The sequence below is a fragment of the Phocoena sinus genome, chromosome 11 (assembly GCF_008692025.1).
Source record: "Phocoena sinus isolate mPhoSin1 chromosome 11, mPhoSin1.pri, whole genome shotgun sequence".
In the NCBI taxonomy this organism is placed as follows: domain Eukaryota; kingdom Metazoa; phylum Chordata; class Mammalia; order Artiodactyla; family Phocoenidae; genus Phocoena; species Phocoena sinus.
In genome coordinates this window covers 69,035,831-69,053,911 of record NC_045773.1, presented here as the reverse complement: position 1 = coordinate 69,053,911, position 18,081 = coordinate 69,035,831, and the positions used below count along the sequence as shown (strand labels likewise).

The 18,081-nt window shown below is 39.1% G+C and overlaps 1 protein-coding gene across 1 annotated transcript in view; it reads left to right on the top strand.

The window, feature by feature from the left end:
* The window catches only part of KIF6 (kinesin family member 6), a 382,614-nt gene that overhangs the window by 152,061 nt on the left and 212,472 nt on the right, over nt 1–18,081 (top strand). Inside the window, exon 10 of the mRNA XM_032648910.1 lies at nt 1,873–1,976. Within this exon, the coding sequence (XP_032504801.1) occupies nt 1,873–1,976 (104 nt within the window). The remainder of the gene's footprint in view (nt 1–1,872; nt 1,977–18,081) is intronic.

The following is an 18,081-nucleotide window of genomic DNA, read 5'->3' as shown; positions in this document are numbered from 1 at the left end:
TTAATCCATTCATAAAAATGAATTGCCTTCCTATATATCAAAAGCCAATAATTAGAAAATGCAATTTTATAAAAATTCCGTTTATAATAGCAACAAAAACTTTAAAATTATAGGAATAAAATCTAATTAAAGACATATACAGATTAGTATTGAAAGGAATCAGAAAGCTATACCATGTTCATGGATGTAATGATTCATAGCATTACTTTAATGTCTTATCAAATTAACCTTTTACTCAAATTTATTTCCAGTTAAAATTTGAGGAGGGCCTTTGGTAGAATTTTACAAGCCAAATCTAAAATTTATATGAAAGAGCAAATGATCAGGAATAGTGAAGTCTATTTTGGAAGAGAACAAGATGGAAGGGGCTTATTCTATCTAGATGCCCAAAATTTTTTAAGATATAGTAATTAAAACAGTGTAGTATTACGATACATATAGTCAAGTAGACAAATGTTTTTAACCAGTAGCCCAGAAAAAAAAACAAGTTACATGTGGAAATATATAACAGAATTATAATAGAAAATCTTGCATGATTAGCCATAAAAAAATTAAAATTAGATCCATATCTCACACTTCCTACAAAATAAAATCTATCAACCTAAATGTAAAAAGCAAAACTTTAAAACTTTTATAAGAGCATATAGGAAAACATTGCTATGGCTTTAGGTAAAATAGATTTTCTTAAAGAAGACACAAATATAAAGCTCAAAACAAAAGAAGTTGCTAATGAAATTATATTGAAATTTAAAACTTTCATTTAACAAAAAGAACACCACAGAGTGAAAAACATTACATAGATTGGGAGAAAACATGTGCATTGCATACAACTAACAAAGGGTTCACATCCCGAATATATAAAGAAACCTGCAAATTAATAAGGAAAAGAAAAACAACTCAACTGAAACATGGGCAAGATGGTGAATAAATAATTCACAGAAGAAGAAACCCAAACAGCCAGTATGCATATGCAAAGATGATCGACCTCACTAATAATCATGAAAATACTAGTTCTAAATTAGAACTAGATAAGAGACCATTTTACACCCACCTAGATAGGCAAGATTAAAGTGTCTGGCAATACTACGTACAAAATGACAAAAATGTGGGGAAACAGGAGCTTACATATATAGCTGCTGAGAATATGAATTTATGCATCCATTCTGAAGAGCAGTTTGGCAATATATAATAAGGGGGTGCACTAACTCTACCTCCACACAGTTCTAGGTAAACACTACAGGGAAACTCTCCCACACATGCCCAGAGACTTATAATGTTCACAGCAACACTCTTTGTAATCGCAAAAGTAAAGCTCCTGAATGTCCCTCAACAGGAGACATAGATACGTAAATTGTGATACATTCCTTTACTGAAATACTATATGTCCATGAAAATTCATGAACTAGAGCCACATGAAGCAATATAAATAATCTCAAAAACATAGTGTGAGGGGGAAAAAAAAGCAAGTTGCAGTTACATGCAGTATGGCAACATTTACATAAAGTGTAAGGCATGCAAGATGATATCATACATCATTTACAGTCACATCTGTACATATGGAGTAAATGTATAAAACATGCAGGGAAATGCTACCCACTAAATGCAGGACAGCAATCACTCCAGGAAGGACAGAAGGGGAACAGGAATAAGGGATACCATTTCCATCAGTAATGTTTTATTTGTTAAGAAAAATCCTAGAACTATTTTGACAAAATGTTAAGATTTAACAAAGCTGGGTGCTAAGTACAAGAGTGCCTTTTATATCATCCTCTGTACATTTTTGTTCATAATTTTAAAAGATGTATGGTTCTCTGTCACATAGTTCCCCTCAGTGAGGAGTTGACATTTACGCTCCTGCCTTGCCGTTTGCAGATGATTATACGCCTACAAAAGGAAATCCAGGAACTGAAGGATGAACTGGCCATTGTCACTGGGGAGCAGAGGACAGAGGCACTCACAGAAGCAGAGCTCCTTCAGTAAGACTGCAGACTTTTTCTTTTTCTTTAACCGTTCAAGTCTGTGTTAACTTCTTTGTTGGCCCTAATATTATGAATTCACCTCAAAGAACGAAGTTCTCCTGGGACGGTCTGAAATTGCATTGAGGCGCCAGTTAAGAGTGGCGGCTTTCCATGAAAAGCTGGATAAGGCTGGCAGGGTTTTTGCCTCCTCAGCTTTGAGGAAGTAAAGAACAGAGCATAGAGAGGACGGGAATATCCTTCTCATGCCAGCTGAAGAAAAGAGGTTGTATAATAGTCATGCAGTTTTTAAATGTATACACCAAACACTCTTAAGCTGTGGATCTCAGATCTGAAAGGAATTCAAGAAACGTCCCTTGTCTTAAAGAGCATCTTGCTGCAAGCACCAGTTTATCCCATGCCAAAGTAAGCTCTCTCCTTTAATAAATGGATGGTCCATACATTACAGTTCAAACACTCAAGATGGAAATGAAAGCAGGTATTCGGGGCTTCCTCCAAGTGCGGCATCTTTCAGAGCCTTTAGATTTGCAGCCATATGGCATACCAGGGGCACAGCGTGGCTCTCGTTCTCTCTCTGATCACGGGCCACAGTGGCGGGCTCTCTTGTTGTTTCTGTGCTGCTTATTAAGCACTGTGGAGTGATCATAACGGACTAGGCTTAGAAGGCACTGGTATTCTCTATTTCAGAATAACAAAGCTACACAAGATTTTTTTTAAGGTTTTCTGTCATTTCACATAACCCTCTCTCAACAGAGAAAACGATAACAGATGATGAAAGTATTTTCTTGAAACAAGCTCATGGCTGCCCCTGAAGGTAGGTGTAAAGCTTGAGAAGCCTTAGGCAAGGTTTCTGTTATACTCAAAGCCTTCCTCCTCTAGGATAGCATTTCCTGGTTCTAGAACACTGTGTTTAATAATATGATAGGCCCCTAAGGCTTTCCTTACAAAACCACTTTGTGGCGTATATGCAATTAGGGTGAAATGTGACTGCCAAATTTCACATTTTAGAGACTTTCATGTCACTCCTTGAAATAACTTGGGATATCTTAGATATTGAGAAGCCCAAGTTTAAAACTCCTTTACTATGGTGCTCCCTTCCCCTCAAAGAAAGGACTTACCCAATATTATTTTTGAAGAAGTCTCTTCAGAACTTTGATCTTCAAATCAGAATCCAACCAGCAAAACAAAACCATTCTAGGCCTCTCAACGGCAGGAATTTAATATAGGAAATTTGTTGCCCAGGAGATGGTACTATGAGGTACTGCAGCACCCCAGAGATCAGAGCAGCAGGAGGAGGTCCTACGCCCCCAGGACTGGAGGGACATCGGTAGAAGGTTGTGTTACCAAGGCCAGAGACTAGTGCCAGCCAGCAGGAGCTGGACAAGATGAACGCTGCCCGACAGAATGGAAGCTGAGGCCTCTGAAGAGCCATGGGTGCTGTAGAGGCATCATCCCAGCAGGGAGGCCTGGCTTCTCCCTCACCTCCCCTTTCAGTCTCCACCAGTGCCTCCCGTTGGCTGAACCACTTACCCAAAAGCCAGTTGTTAAAAGAGTCAGGGAGTGTAGTTTCCTGTGATGCAGAGTCAAACAAGGGGAAAGTGGAAATTGGATCTAAAAGCAAACAGGGAAATGACCAACATATCAAATAAGTAACAGTGTTTTCTCTAATTCCTGTGTACTCTGTGTTGCTCAGAAGGCTCCGTTTAAGGGTAAGATTCTGACTGTTGTGGTTCAAAATGTCAGAATGTACAAAAATATGCTGCAGGTTCCCTCCAGATTGGGGGGCTTTTAGAACTGATATAAAGAAACATCGGAATCTCTAGCCACAGCCAAGAATAAGAAGTAAACTTGATAAGGGATTAGAAGCTTCGAGGAATTCCTGGGAGACTGAACAGTGGGATTGAGATGGGCAAGAGAAGAGGATAGACCAAGTCATGGTGCAGCACCACCAAGGTCCCATGTCTAGAAGTGGTGGCACCCTGGAGCAGGAGAGGGCTGGGAACAGCCGCTGAGGGTTGGTAGAGCTCTTGTAGTGGGAGGAGTTTGTTCCTATGAACCCCTGTGTACTCCCTTCTTCCTTTCTCCCCGCAGTGTTTAGGTCAGTGTTTAGGATGGGGAAATAGGGAAGGACCCCAGGTAGCTGATGATGCCCAGGACAAAGAGGGACTGCATAAGCTCTAGAGACCAGCTGCTGTCTCCAGCTCTGCCCATCTCCTGTTCTCACTGAAAACAGTAGGGAGCACAGGCACCCACAGCTGCTTCAGTCCCTCACCTGAGACTGGCTGCCCAAGCTGAGAGAGCTTAGAGTCCAGGAAATGTGAGCTCACAGTTGGGAGTGACTAGGAATATGAGGACAGCCAACACGGAAAAAGCCAAGAACAAGCATTTACAGCTTGGAGGGCTTCAGAACTAAGCAAGAAAAGTGGTTACTATCTTTAGAGATATAAAACATGGCATTCCATCCATGAAACAATAACAGGATCAAGAGGAGATCTTGAAAATGAAAAAAATGTACTTGTTGCCATTAAGAACTTAATGATGGCCAAATAGCAGAATGTAAACACAGAGGGGCAAATTAGTGAACCAGGAAGGTGGGGGCTAAGGGATTCTTCCAGAATATAAGATAAAAGGGTAAAAAGAGAAAGTTTAAAGAAAAGAATCGTAGAGAATAGCTCTAGATTTGTCAACATGTAGGAAAACAGAATTTATGGAGAAGAAGTAGAGATAATGCAGGGGAGCCAATAGTTAAAGAAAGAAAACCTATTTCTTGGAACTAAAAAAAAGAAAAAGACATAGGACTTCAGAAAGAAAGGGTTACCATGTGCTGAGTAGTATAATAATGTTGTAGAAAAATTTTAGAACGTCACCAGATAGAAAATAATCCTAAAAGTTATCTGAGAAGAAAATTATTAACAACCAAGAATCTGCTTTAGAGACGACTTCTCATCAACAACTCTGGAAACAAGAACTTCTAGTGCTGAAACACAAAACAAAACAAAAAAGGACTATGAATGGAGATTTTTGTATCTAGCCAAATTAATATTCAAAGGTGAAGGTGAAATAAAGCCACTTTTCAGGCATACAAGCTTTCAGACAGAAAATTTACCATGCTACATCCTCTCTTAAAGAGACTACCGGGCTTCCCTGGTGGCGCGGTGGTTGCGAGTCCGCCTGCCCATGCAGGGGACATGGGTTCGTGCCGGGGTCTGGGAAGATCCCACATGCCGCGGAGTGGCTGGGCCCGTGAGCCATGGCCGCTGAGCCTGCACCTCCGGAGCCTGTGCTCCGCGGGAGAGGCCGCGGCAGTGAGAGGCCCGCGTACCGCAAAAAAAAAAAGAGACTACCACAGACTATACTTTCGCAAAAAGAAAAATTCTATGAAGAATAAGAAACAATAATAAGCACATTTTGTTATAACTTCTTTATGATATTTAATATTGGATTACGTTTACATTACCTCTTTTACTAACTTGCCATTTATTATATAAACAGATGTTTCTATCTAAAAGTTACTGACAACAAGCAAATTTGCCAGTCACAGGAGTTTCGGGGTAGAATCATGAGAAATAAAATTGTGACAACAGATCTAAAATACTGACAGATGGTTAGATTTTGGATTGGTTTCCTTTGATCCACAGATAACAAATATACAAATGTCAATTGGAACAGACTCCATACAGACAGTATGTAGGGTTGCCATTAGTTTTTCTGGACAATTGGTTCACTCATTCACGCATTAAATGTTTATTATTCATCTACTATTCACACAACTCTATCCTGGGCCCTGAAAGGAGCACAAAGATGAACAAAACCTAGATCCAGCTCTCAATCGGTTCACAAGTTAGTGGCAGTGACAGACACGAGCACAAGTAATTATGATGCAACATATAAGTATTATGAGGAGAGATGAATAAAACATGAGACTGCAGAGATAGTGATGATTAATTTTGAGCTCAGGAATCATGTAAAATTAGTTCATGTGCTAATAAGTGAACTTCAGCAATTTGCAATGAAGTCGCTTCTCTGCTGTCAGTATAAGAGCGCTATATTGCATCACATCTCATCAATGGTTTCTGAGCAGCAGCTGGGGAGAACTCACGCGCAAACTGCATTCACCCTGCCAAAGCCAAGCGTAGAGTTTCACAATCCAGTAACCTTGGTGCTTGTTCATGCTGATGGTGAGGATTATTCAGATAATGTGGTTTTTTGTTATTGTTTTTGTTATATTATAGTTGCATTTATGTTTTGGCATAATTAGCTAGATCAATATTGGTACAACTTAAAATTCATCAGATTTAAGAGTGCTTTATCATGTTAAAGTAAAAGAGATAAGTTAAAATTTGTCCCTAACGTGGCTCTGCCATTTAATACCGTCTGTGCTTCTTTGTCCTCTGGGGCCCCTGGACATTTACTCAGGAATGGGAATGAGCTTCAGTCCTCCCATTGCGCCCAGACTCCCGGATGGCAAGGGTGGGAGGGAGGTAGTAGTGTAGCAGAGAGGAAGAGTCCCACAGCTTGGCAGGACAGAGTGGCAGGAATGTTCTAGCCTTGTCTACTTGTCTGTGCTGCTGATTCCTGGGCTTATGCTGACTGGCATGGCATGAAGACATTCCTCTCAGGGATTCTGCGAAGGACATCAGAAAGCAGATATTTAATAGATAATATATTCTATGTAGTATGCATTGGACAGTTTGGAGATGTCTGTTAATACCTAGCCCTATCAAATTTTTTGAACTATTTCCCAGAATTTCAGTTCTTAATGTAAATATTTGTTGCATTGACTTGGATGCTTCAACTGAAGAGGATTTCAGATGTCAGCCTCCAGTTATTGGGATATTTTTAGTTTACATCTTTTTCTTTTTTTTTTTTTTTTTGGCCTGTGTAAAATTTGAAAAGAGACAGCTGGATGGAGGCTGTATAGCCAAGTTAATGTTTATACAAAACTTCTTGGGTGAAGATTTAATTCTGATTGGTTCTCTAAACACATATCTCATTCTTCCTTTAAAAAAATCCCTTAGGCCTCCGGCTAGGGTGGAAGCTTTATTTCCTGGCCCAAGTCTAAATGAGTAGAATATTTTCCGCACAGGAACATTTTCTTTCTGAGACGGAACTGAATTGGATCTCATGGGCTCAAGTTTGCCCAAAGTAAATTTACAAACATCTCGATCCTTTGCTTTTCTTTTCTCTTTTATCTCCCGGCTTTATTGAGATATAATTGACATATAACATTGTGTAAGTTTAAAGAGTACAGTGCGATGATTTAATATAGGTATATATTGTGAAATAATTACCACGATAAGGTTAGTTAACGCCTCCATCACCTCACATAGTTACTTATGTAACTGTGTTTCTGTGTGTGAAGAGAACATTTAACATCTACCCTGTAGGCAGTTTTCAAGAATACAATACAGTATTGTTAACTATAGTCACCATGCTGTACATTAGGTCCTCAGAATGTATTCATCTTAAAACTGGAAGTTTGTACCTTTTGACCTCCATCTCCCTATTTCCCCTGCCCTCCAGCCCCTGGCAACCGCTGATCTACTCTCTGAGTTCAACATTTAATTTTGTACACATAAGTAAGTTCATACAGTATTGGTCTGTCTCTAACTTATTTCCTTTAGTTAATTTTTATAAATCAGTTAATCCTTCAAACTGAATTTATTGAGTACCTACTGGGTGCTAATCATTTTAATAGGTGTTTTGGGGGGGTTAGTAATATAGGATACAACAAATAATTCCAAGGATTTACAGTTTTATTGGGAAAATAAGATATATGCACACAGGCACATTTATACACACACATATGTATATATAAAACAGAGAATAAAAGAGTGTATTAGTAGAAAGAACAAATGGACACTGAGAATTGTAAAACATTAATTATACTTTTAATTCTAATCATGTTAGTTTTTAATGGCTCTTTTATGTGTAAATGCTATCTTATGACTAAATGCTATCTATGCTCACTTTCAGCTCCATGTTTTTAAATCTAATATCAATTTATCACACATGGTTTAATACAGTATTTGCTCATAATCTATGATAATGAAAAGCTAAATCGTTATGTAGGAATGGGGGAAGCCATTGCAGATATCACTCACTGAGCAAGCCAACGAAGCCTGAAAGGATGTCACGAGGAAAAAGGCACCATTCTAAGATGAAGCAGACCACATAAACAAGGCTACCTAGAGGGATTGAGCACAGTGTGTGTGTGTGTGGCAGGGGTGGGGGGTGATATTTGCCGAGGTTGCGGGTAGGGGAAGAAACTGTGAAAAAGAAACAAGAGGGAGGTATTAAGAGTGACTGAAATATTCTATATCATGATTTTAGTGGTGGTTACATAAGTATACACATTGGTCAAAAGTCATAGTACTACACACCTAGAAAGGGTAAATTTAAAATTTTACCATCTGTAAATTTAACCTCGACTAACCTGACTTTTAAAAAACTGGAGAAATCTGTATGACGAAACATAGAATTAAAAGACTAGTCATTAAACAAGCCAAAGCAAAATAAAACTGTACAATGAGGGATTTTCCTTTAAGTAAAATTTTGCTATAATTAGTTTAATAATAGCAACGTATCTTTGATGACAAGCCCCTAAGCACACATATATTTTTACAATTAATGACTACATATACAAGTTGAGGAGAACTTCCTCAGTTTCCTGCTCTGCTACCAAACCTGCACACCATCCTGCACCTGTATCCACCCTCTACTCCTTCTTGTTACAGTAGAGAAGGTGTCTCTTCCAGAGCCGACCTCACCAATTGTGCTCTCAACCCCAGTGCCTTCTGCCATGTCAGGGACCTCAACTCCCCTTCTATTTTTTTCTCTGTCTACAGCTTCTCTCTTTTTACTGGGCTCTTCTTTTTAGTATTTGGGCTCAAGTTTCCCGTATTTGAAACAAAATGCTCCCCCTTGAGCAAACATCCCCCTCTACCTACTGTCACTTTCCTCTCCTTTAAGCTAAACGACTCCAAGAAGTTGCCTTCACTCACGGTCTCCCTTCCTTTCCACCCCACTCACTACACTACACACTCCAATCTGACTTTTGCCCCATTGATGGACCCCAGTGTAGATCAGTTTGATGGGCCTATGTCAGTCTTCATCTTCGGTGACCTCTCAGCAGCATTCAACATTATGCACCACGCTCTCGCTGAAACTTTCTCTTCTCTTGTCTTCTTCCCATCTCCTGACTGCTCTTTGGCTTCTTGGGCCAGATTATCCTCCTTTCATGTGGGTATTCCTCAAGGCATGGTCATAAGACCTCCTCTTCTCTTTTTCTTTATACTTTTTCCTAGATGATCTCCGCAACACCCACACGTCAGTTTCCATCCAGATGCTGATGACTCGTATTTATTTTACTCATCCATATTTATTCTTCTCTGAATGCCCTGCTCATTGATCACATTGCCTACCTGACAGCTGGCCCTGAACTCAACATGCCCCGAGCTGAATTCTTTTCCATCTTTCTCCAGACCTGATCTCAGCCACTGGATCCCCCTCAGTCAATGTCTCTACAAGCCGTACAGTTGCCCAGGCCAGAAACTTAGAAGCTACCTGTGATTGTAATCATTTTCTCATCCCCCAAATCCAACCCATCTGGAAGTCCTGTTGACTCTGTCCTCAAAGCATGTCTTGACTTGGACCACTTCACACCACCTCTGCTGTTGTTATCCTCGCCCAAACCTCCGTCATCTTTTTTCTACTACTAAATTTGTATCATAATAGGTTCTTCCGCTCCCCTCTAAATCTTTTTCTGTGCAGCCAGAATATTCCTTTTTAAAAACACAGTCCTTACCATTTCACTCTTCTTGAAACTCCGCAGTGACTTCTGACTTCCTGTTGTTCCTGGGAAAACACCAAAATCCTGCATGTGGCCTACAACTGTCTGCCTGCTCTGACCCCTTACTGTGTTTTCAGCCACATTTCATATTCCTCTCCCCTTTGCTCCCTTTACTTCGACAGCACCGACCTTTCAGTGTTTAATTTCGTCCTGTCTTCTAACCTGGGGCCATTGCATGTGCAGTCGCTTCTGCCTTCTGCCTGTGATGACAGGCATAGGGACATGTACACACACACACACACAGACGCACACACATTGTTTTGTTTATTCTACTCATCCTTCAAACCTCAGTTTAAATTGTTCCTCCTCAAAGACATCTTCTCTGACTTGCAGCCCCAACTAAATCATGACTGTGCTGCACATTTCTGTGTTTTTCTGTGCTTTTCCTTTGGAGCACTTATCTCTGTTTACAGCCATGTACTTGTGGCATTGTTTGGTTGTTATCTGTGTCCCCACCCTATGGAAAGGCCTTTGAAGGCAGGAGCCATGTCTGCTTTAAATGAATGTACACAGCACCTTTCTTTGTATCATTCTGTGACACACAATCAAAGAATATGCAGTGAATATTAATACAGCAAAGATTATGCATACGCTACATTAAACCCACAACGGGAAAAACTTCAGAGGTACTTGACTGGCTCATGAGCACGTAATCACACAATTTAAGGTATTGAACGATGGAAATCCACCTGTGCAGGCAAGTGTTACCTGAAGGAAATGATGCCCTAGTTTGAAGTACATTTTACCAAACAGGAAATGACCTGGGGCTCTGGCCAGGGCAGCCTTCACTCCTGCTCTTTAGGAGTCCCCAAACTCCTCTTTGCTCTACTTCCTCTCCTATTGGGGAATAATCCCATCCTTCCAGACTGAAACAGTCAGTAAAGCTGGGAGCTGTGCTGGAGTTGACCCTCAGGCTCTTAAACCATGTGCAAAACAGAGGGTAGGCCTTCACCTTTCATCCTTGGGGCTTGGCGCGATAGTTGGAAATAGTTATCTGATGGGATTTCTTTTAATACAATTAAATGATTTAAGACCAAATACAGTTTAAATATAGTTTAAAACCAAACACATTGTGTTATCAAACCCACAAACAGGAAATTTGTTTCAAAAGGGCATATCTGTACTAATAAAATCTTCATTGATACCCAAACTTTTATTTCAATGCAAATAAATATACCTAAAGGAAGAGACTTAAATCCCCATTTTTGCACCAAATAAATCTCACTTTGAAATAAAACTAATTTATACCTTTATTCATTCTTTCTAGTGAATAAACACTGATTGAGTATTGTTGATACCATGTCAGGCACTGTGTTAGGAATCGGAAGCTCAGAGACAAACCAAAGGGTCCTGCAGGAGGCTGGCCATTGGAGAGAGAGGGACAGATGACCAGACATACATGCTTAGTGATGGTGCTGAGCTGCTGTCATAGACACCCGGATCCAAGATGGGGAGGGCAAGCTGTTTTGCAAAGGACAGAGGACCATGGAGGAAAGACTTTATAGAGGAAGTGACATACAGAAAACCCATCAGCACTTTCATCCTTTTAAAGTAAGCATTTAAAGGTGACTTCAGGAAAAGTCATTTCCACCATGTTTAACTTGCAGCTCAATTTTTTTTTATTAGACTAGTCTAATAAAAGTTTAATTGGGTTCAGTTTCTCAATATGTTTGAACTGGATTAAAACCAAAAAACAGATTTCAACTATAGGTATAGTGGCTCTCCTGAACCTAAAATTTGATAAGTTGTTCCCAAAGATATGGGACAAAATAACTAAAATCAAGACCATCCCATATAATTTGAGATATACCATCATCATGATGATAAGTCTTGTCCTGTGACCCTCCGATTATTTTTGAAATGAGAGGAAGCAAGCAAAAAATAAATGATTCCCTTCAATATTACAGTTAATACAGTCCTAATGAGAATTACTGATAGATACCAAAGCAGTCTTTTAGGGAGAATCTCTTGTCAGTACTTAACTCTAAATCAATAATACTTTATCCTTTTTATATTTGGCTTATTGTCACTGGCCTCCAAAGTGATTTTATTTGTCAAACCACTGTTAAGAATGTTTTTTTTCTTTTTTTAAAAAAATAAGTTTCAGGTGTAGAACATTATAATCAATATCTGTATACACTACAAAGTGATCACCACAACTAGTCTAGCTACCATCCATCACCATGCAGTTGACGCCCTTCACCTCTGGTAACCATTAATCTGATCTCTGTATCTATGAGGTTTTCTTTGTTTTATTTTGTGTGTTTGTTTTGTTTTTTTAGATTCCATATGTGAGTGAAAACATATGGTACTTGTCTTTCTCTGTCTGACTTATTTTACTTAGCATAACACCTTCAAGGTCCATTCATGTCGTTGAAAATGTCAGGATTCCATTCCTTTCCATGGCTGAGTAGTATTCCATTGTGTATATATGTCACATCTTCTTTATCCATTTATCCACCAATGGGCATTTAGGTTGTTTTCATGTCTTGGCCCTTGTAAATAATGCTTCAATGAACATAGGGGTACATATATCTTTTCCAATGAGTGTTTCATGTTCTTCAGATAAATACCCAGAAATGGTATGGCTGGGGCATATGATAGTTCTATTCTTAATTTTTTGAGGAATCTCCATACTGTTTGTCATAGTGGCTGTACCAATTTACAGTCCCACCAAAAGTGTACAAGTGTTCCCTTTTTTCCACATCCTTTCCAACATTTGTAATTCTTTGTCTTTTTGATAATAGCCATTCTAACAGGTGTGAGATGGTGTGTCATCATGGTTTTGATTTGTATTTCCCTAATAGTGATGTGGGACATCTTTTCATGTGCCTGTTGGCCATCTGTATATCTTTGTTGGAAAAATATCTATTCAGATCCTCTGCCCATCTTTTAATCAGGTTGTTTTTTGTTGTTGTTGAGCTGTATGGGTTCTTTATATGTTTTTAATATTAACCCCTTATTGGATATATGATTTGCAAATATCTTCTACCATTCAGTGGGTTGCCTTTTCATTTTGATGATGGTTTCCTTCATCGTGCAGAAGCTTTTTAGTTTGATGTAGTCCTATTTGTTTATTTTTACTTTTGTTTCCCTTGCCTTTGGAGTCAGATCCACAAAAATGTGGTGAAGACTGACATCAATGAGTTTACCACCTGTGTTTTCTTGTAGGAATTTTATGGTTTCGAGTCTTACACTCAAGTCTTTAATCCATTTTGAGTTAAATTTTGTATATGGCATAAGTCAGTGGTCTAGATTCATTCTTTTGCATATGGCTGTCCAATTTTCCCAGCATCATTTATTGAAAAGACTTTCTCCATTGTATGTTCTTTGATCCTTTGTTATAAATTAATTGTTCATATATGTGTGACTTTTGATTCTGTTTCATTGATCTGTGTGTCTGTTTTTGTGCCAGTACCATACTGTTTTGATTACTATAACTTTGTAGTATAGTTCAAAATCCAAGTGGTTTTATTTGTCAAACCACTATTAAAAATACGTTTCAAAATCATGACTTATGCTGTACAAGTTCTATGATATGATGAGCTCTCCTGATTGTTCTTCCACTGTGGAGACAGAGAGGAGTAGATTTCAGGAAACAGTGTTCCCTAAGGATAAGAGATTGAGATGGAGATAGGGATTGAGATGGGGAGAGGGAGAGGGACAGAAGTAGAGATAGAGAGGAGGTTGGAGAGACAGAGAAAGAGAGAGAGAAGCTTATACAGGAATCTGAACAATCTCTTGAAAATTATTAGAAATATGACTGAACGCTGTCCTACACCAGATTGTTCATTAAAAAATGAAAAATCTCAAGAAAGTTTGTGCCTAATTTCTCATTATTATGGATGAAATTGTCCCAATGACAGTGATATTGACTACTGTGACTATCCAGAACCTCTTTCCAGGACCCAGTGGCCTCACATGGCCTGGCCCCTGGCAACCTCTGCAGCCCCATTCCCTCCCAAGCCTCTCCTCCTCACCATCCCTCCCCTGAAACACTCCTCCCTCACTTCATTACTCAAATGTCACATTATCAGAAAGACCTTCCCAGGCCATGTTATCTAAAATACACCTTCCCCTGTCACTCTTTATCTCCTTTATGCTGAGTTATTTTTCTTCATAGCAGCAACGTCATGTTTAATGTTTCATTATCCGTTGTCTGTCTCTCCCTCCTTCATGAGGACTGGGACCTCATCTGTGTTGTTTTCCATGTACCTGGCCCATGGTAGACCCTCCATAAATATTTGTTGAGTGAATTGGTGAGCACTCTGTCAGGGCCTCAGTTCCCTCTCTGGCTCCTTTCATGAGCCATTCATTTTCCATCTAGGACCTCTACTCAGAGCTGCCCAGGTGTTTGGTATGCACCAGGATCCTTAGAACCAGTCTCTGTGAACAGTAAGCACTTCCTGACATTTAGATTCAACACGCACTGGTTTGGTATCCACTGGTGTGGGTTTCATCTTATCATTGTGAATGATGGAGGAAGTATCTGAAATATTCAGAATTTTGCCCACAGCTATTTTGTGAGCTTTGTCTGACTGAGATAAGGCAGAGAAAATTTATTTGAATGGACTGAGAGTCAAGAGACTTGAATTCTAATCTTGACTCTCCTTCTAATCGAAGGGGATCTTAACTGATCCCTCTACCTCAATCTTCTAATCGTTGCTGTGTGACCTTGGGCAAATTATATCATCTACATGTGTCTCAGTTACTCATCCATTGTGTGGGAATAATAACAGTACCCACTCACTGTGCTATTATGAGGATTGATAAAATAATTCATGCTATGCATTAAACACAATTATTATGATTATTATTATTACCTATGCTTCTTTGATACAACTTTTATTGCTGCTGAGGAATCTATTCACTTCAATTAGATATTTTGTCAGCCTCCTCTATTAGAAACAAAGGAGCAGGGACTTCCCTGGTGGTCCAATGGGTGAGACTCCACACTCCCAATGCAGGGGGCCCAGGTTTGATCCCTGGTCAGGGAACTAGATCCCACATGCATGCCACAACAAAGAGCCTGCATGCTACAAGTAAAGATCCTGCACGCCGCAGTGAAGATCCCACAAGCCACAACTAAGACCTGGAGCAGCCAAAATAAATAAATATTTAAAAAAAAAACTATTTAAAAAAAAAAAGAAAGAAAGGAGCAAACCATGTTTTAATGTCTCTCTTTAGCATTTACACACACTTACACATTCATGTACAAAGAAAGAGGTAGTACCGGAAGGAAAAACCAGGAAAATGTTTTTAGAATTACTAGTGGTGGATTTTGGTTTGTTTTGTTTTGTTTTTAGTTCTTTTTACCTGGCTCTATTTCCTAAAATTTCTACAGAAAATTAAAGGTTATTTTTAAAAGAATTCACGTCACTTACTGATTTTACACCTCCAAGTGGCAAAATAAAGCTATTTTTAGTTAATTAACAAACAGCAGAAAAAAATGCCCTTCTTCGTTAACTCCACTCTTACACTAAATTTCACAGTGGGATTAAAAACAAATGTTCTCTCTTGGCATATAGCAAATTATTGCATAACACACATAGTTGTTTCTGAGATCTAAATTACATCTGCTCCTGGAATTTTAACTTTAAATTAGTTTATAATATTTGTATTCATTTTTTGTATATTTGGGCTATAATATTGTGTATTATTAATCAGTCACTTCAGAGTGGTGCTTTTCTAATACAGTTGATATAAGACTGTATCTCTAAAGGGCTAAAGAAAACAAAGACTATAAATTGCCGGAATGGATTGTTCACAAAATGCTTCCAAATTGGAGTTGTTTGCTTTCCATCTTACTGTCCGCTTCCTTAACCATAACAGAGCTTCCCATACCCCCGAAGTGTGAAAAATGCGCTAAGACCGTTAAGATATTTGGAAATTTAAAGATAAAGTAGCAGCCTGAATCATAGTCAGAACTGAGGCATAAAGTTTATATTTGTACTTAAAACAAAATTATAAATTTAAACAAAATCTTTGTGAATATGTATATATGTATATTTACATGATAAAATATATGTAAGTATGTAAGTAATATGTACTCATCGAAATTCTGAAAAATACAGGCAGACATAAAAAGGAAAACAACATGTATATATAATGCCCGTATCTGAGCACGTGGGAGACATGCCAGAAGTAAAAGGCAGATACTTTTTGCTTGAGTGACGTTGGTGTAGACTTTTTCCCCTAGATGACTTTGCAAGGGACTTATAAATGTTATATCCAACATCAAGATATGGACTCCAAGCCCCTGTTCTCTCTTCCACCCTGTTCTTCAGGATTCCTGCCAGTTGGAATTCTCTGCATCTCTTTAAGTTTGACATAAATACTTTATTTTTGTACCTTAATACTTCTTTTAGGTACTTCCCAGGGTTTTTATTTTGAACTCTCCATTCTTCCTTTCAAATGCTGGACATGTCAGCAAAACCTTCTGTTTTCCATTTTCTGAATTTAGCATTTCAACATCTGTATAATAGTTGTACTAAAAATACACAAAGATAAAACTGTTGGGGAACATCTTAAAATCTTATAAATTGGCAAAATGAATTGAGTTGAAGTGTTTTTCTTGGTGGTTTTTTTTTTTTGCAGTTACTGAGAAGGATCTTGTTTTGATTACTTGTTTGGGGGGAGAAGCGGGGCTCACTTTTTTGTATGATTTTAGGAACCGAACCTTTGGGTATATCTTCTAATTTAACTCTTTGCTTACAAATCTGTGGGCTGAACAGAGTTCAGAGAGAACAGTTTGTCTTAGCTTCATCCCCTGAGGCTTGGGAGAGGAGGTGTTAAGATTTTTCCTTCTATTTCATTCCTTGGCCTTGCTGCTGCTGAAATCTGGAGATTCAGATCCATCCTGAGGCCTTACTTACCAGTCTCTGAGGATTGTTAGGTGCATCGGAGCCCTGTGCTAGAAGCTGTCAAAGCAGCCTACGCAGAAGCATAAAGCATGGTGCCTGGCCAGCAGGAACCATGTGAGGATGTGTGACATCTGGTTTTCAAAAGAAAGAAATAAAGACAAGTAAATGATCATATTCAAAATGGGCAATAAAGACCAGGAGTGTAAAGGACTTAATGAAAGAAAGATTAATGAATCACCCAAATAACTGTCTGTATAGATCAAGCTTTTAAAATAAAATGCCAGAAAATGACCTGCTTCAAGAGCTATCCACATGCAATATCAAAGCAAACTTGAGGACCCTCAGAACTGCTACCAAGTTGCTAGGATCTAGATATAGACACTTTGCTTTTATTTTTCAGCTGTCTTCTCTGTAAAATATAGCTACCCATCCCCCTGATATTCAAGTAAAGATCTGAGAACTTGTGAGAAAATTCAAAAAAAAATTTTTTTTTATATTAAAGAACTCCAACGCAGGACATCATAGCACCAATAGAGTTAACGATACCCCAAAGCAGAGCAAGGATAATCTGTGTCATTCACTGGGCTATGAGATGACAATTATTTTGTGTTCAGTGGAACGTTGGGATAAATCCTACTTCTTGTTACCTTTACACCTATCAAAAAATGCTAGTTTGGCATAACGCAATGGAAGAATTATCTCCAAAATAATATGTAAATCTGAGTTCACAGGAGACATCCAACTCCCTACGAAGGCATCCAAATAAAATGTAAGATGCCTCTTGCAGGTAGCCCCTGATTCCTCCTCCAGCTGACCCTCTCCCGAGCATCCAGAACCCATCTTGTCTGGCGTTCACAGGCTCTCTTATCGAGGCTCGGCTTTACTGCGAAGCTTTACATCCTTAGAGGCAAAAGACGAACATCCCTCAAGACAACACAAGGACAGGCTCTCTTAGCCTGCCCTGATTGGCCTGGCAAACAACCTGTCCTAGTTCTAGCAACCTGACTCCAAGGAGCTAAACTCAGTGATGACTCAAGACTGGTTGTCTTTGTTTGTTTGTTGCTCTATTCCTCAGAGTATTCTTCATTCTCATTCCCATCCTCCCAGCGCAGTTCCCCTAGTGGTCCCCCTGTGTTTATCATTAACCGAGCATACTCATGACTTTGGCCACAGCCTCAAAAATATGTCACCGTCAATGTCAAGGTAACTAGTGCCTGGTGTGTGATTTCTTCAGTTTACTGGAGAAATCAGATTCTCCCTTCTTGCTCACAAGCCCACCTCCTACAATTATGCTTTTCAATTGCTTCCTTCATCAGTTTGCTTTCCGACCAGTCAGCTAGCACGTGCCGCGCAGAGTACGGTACTGTGTGTTTACTTTTCTATTTAATCT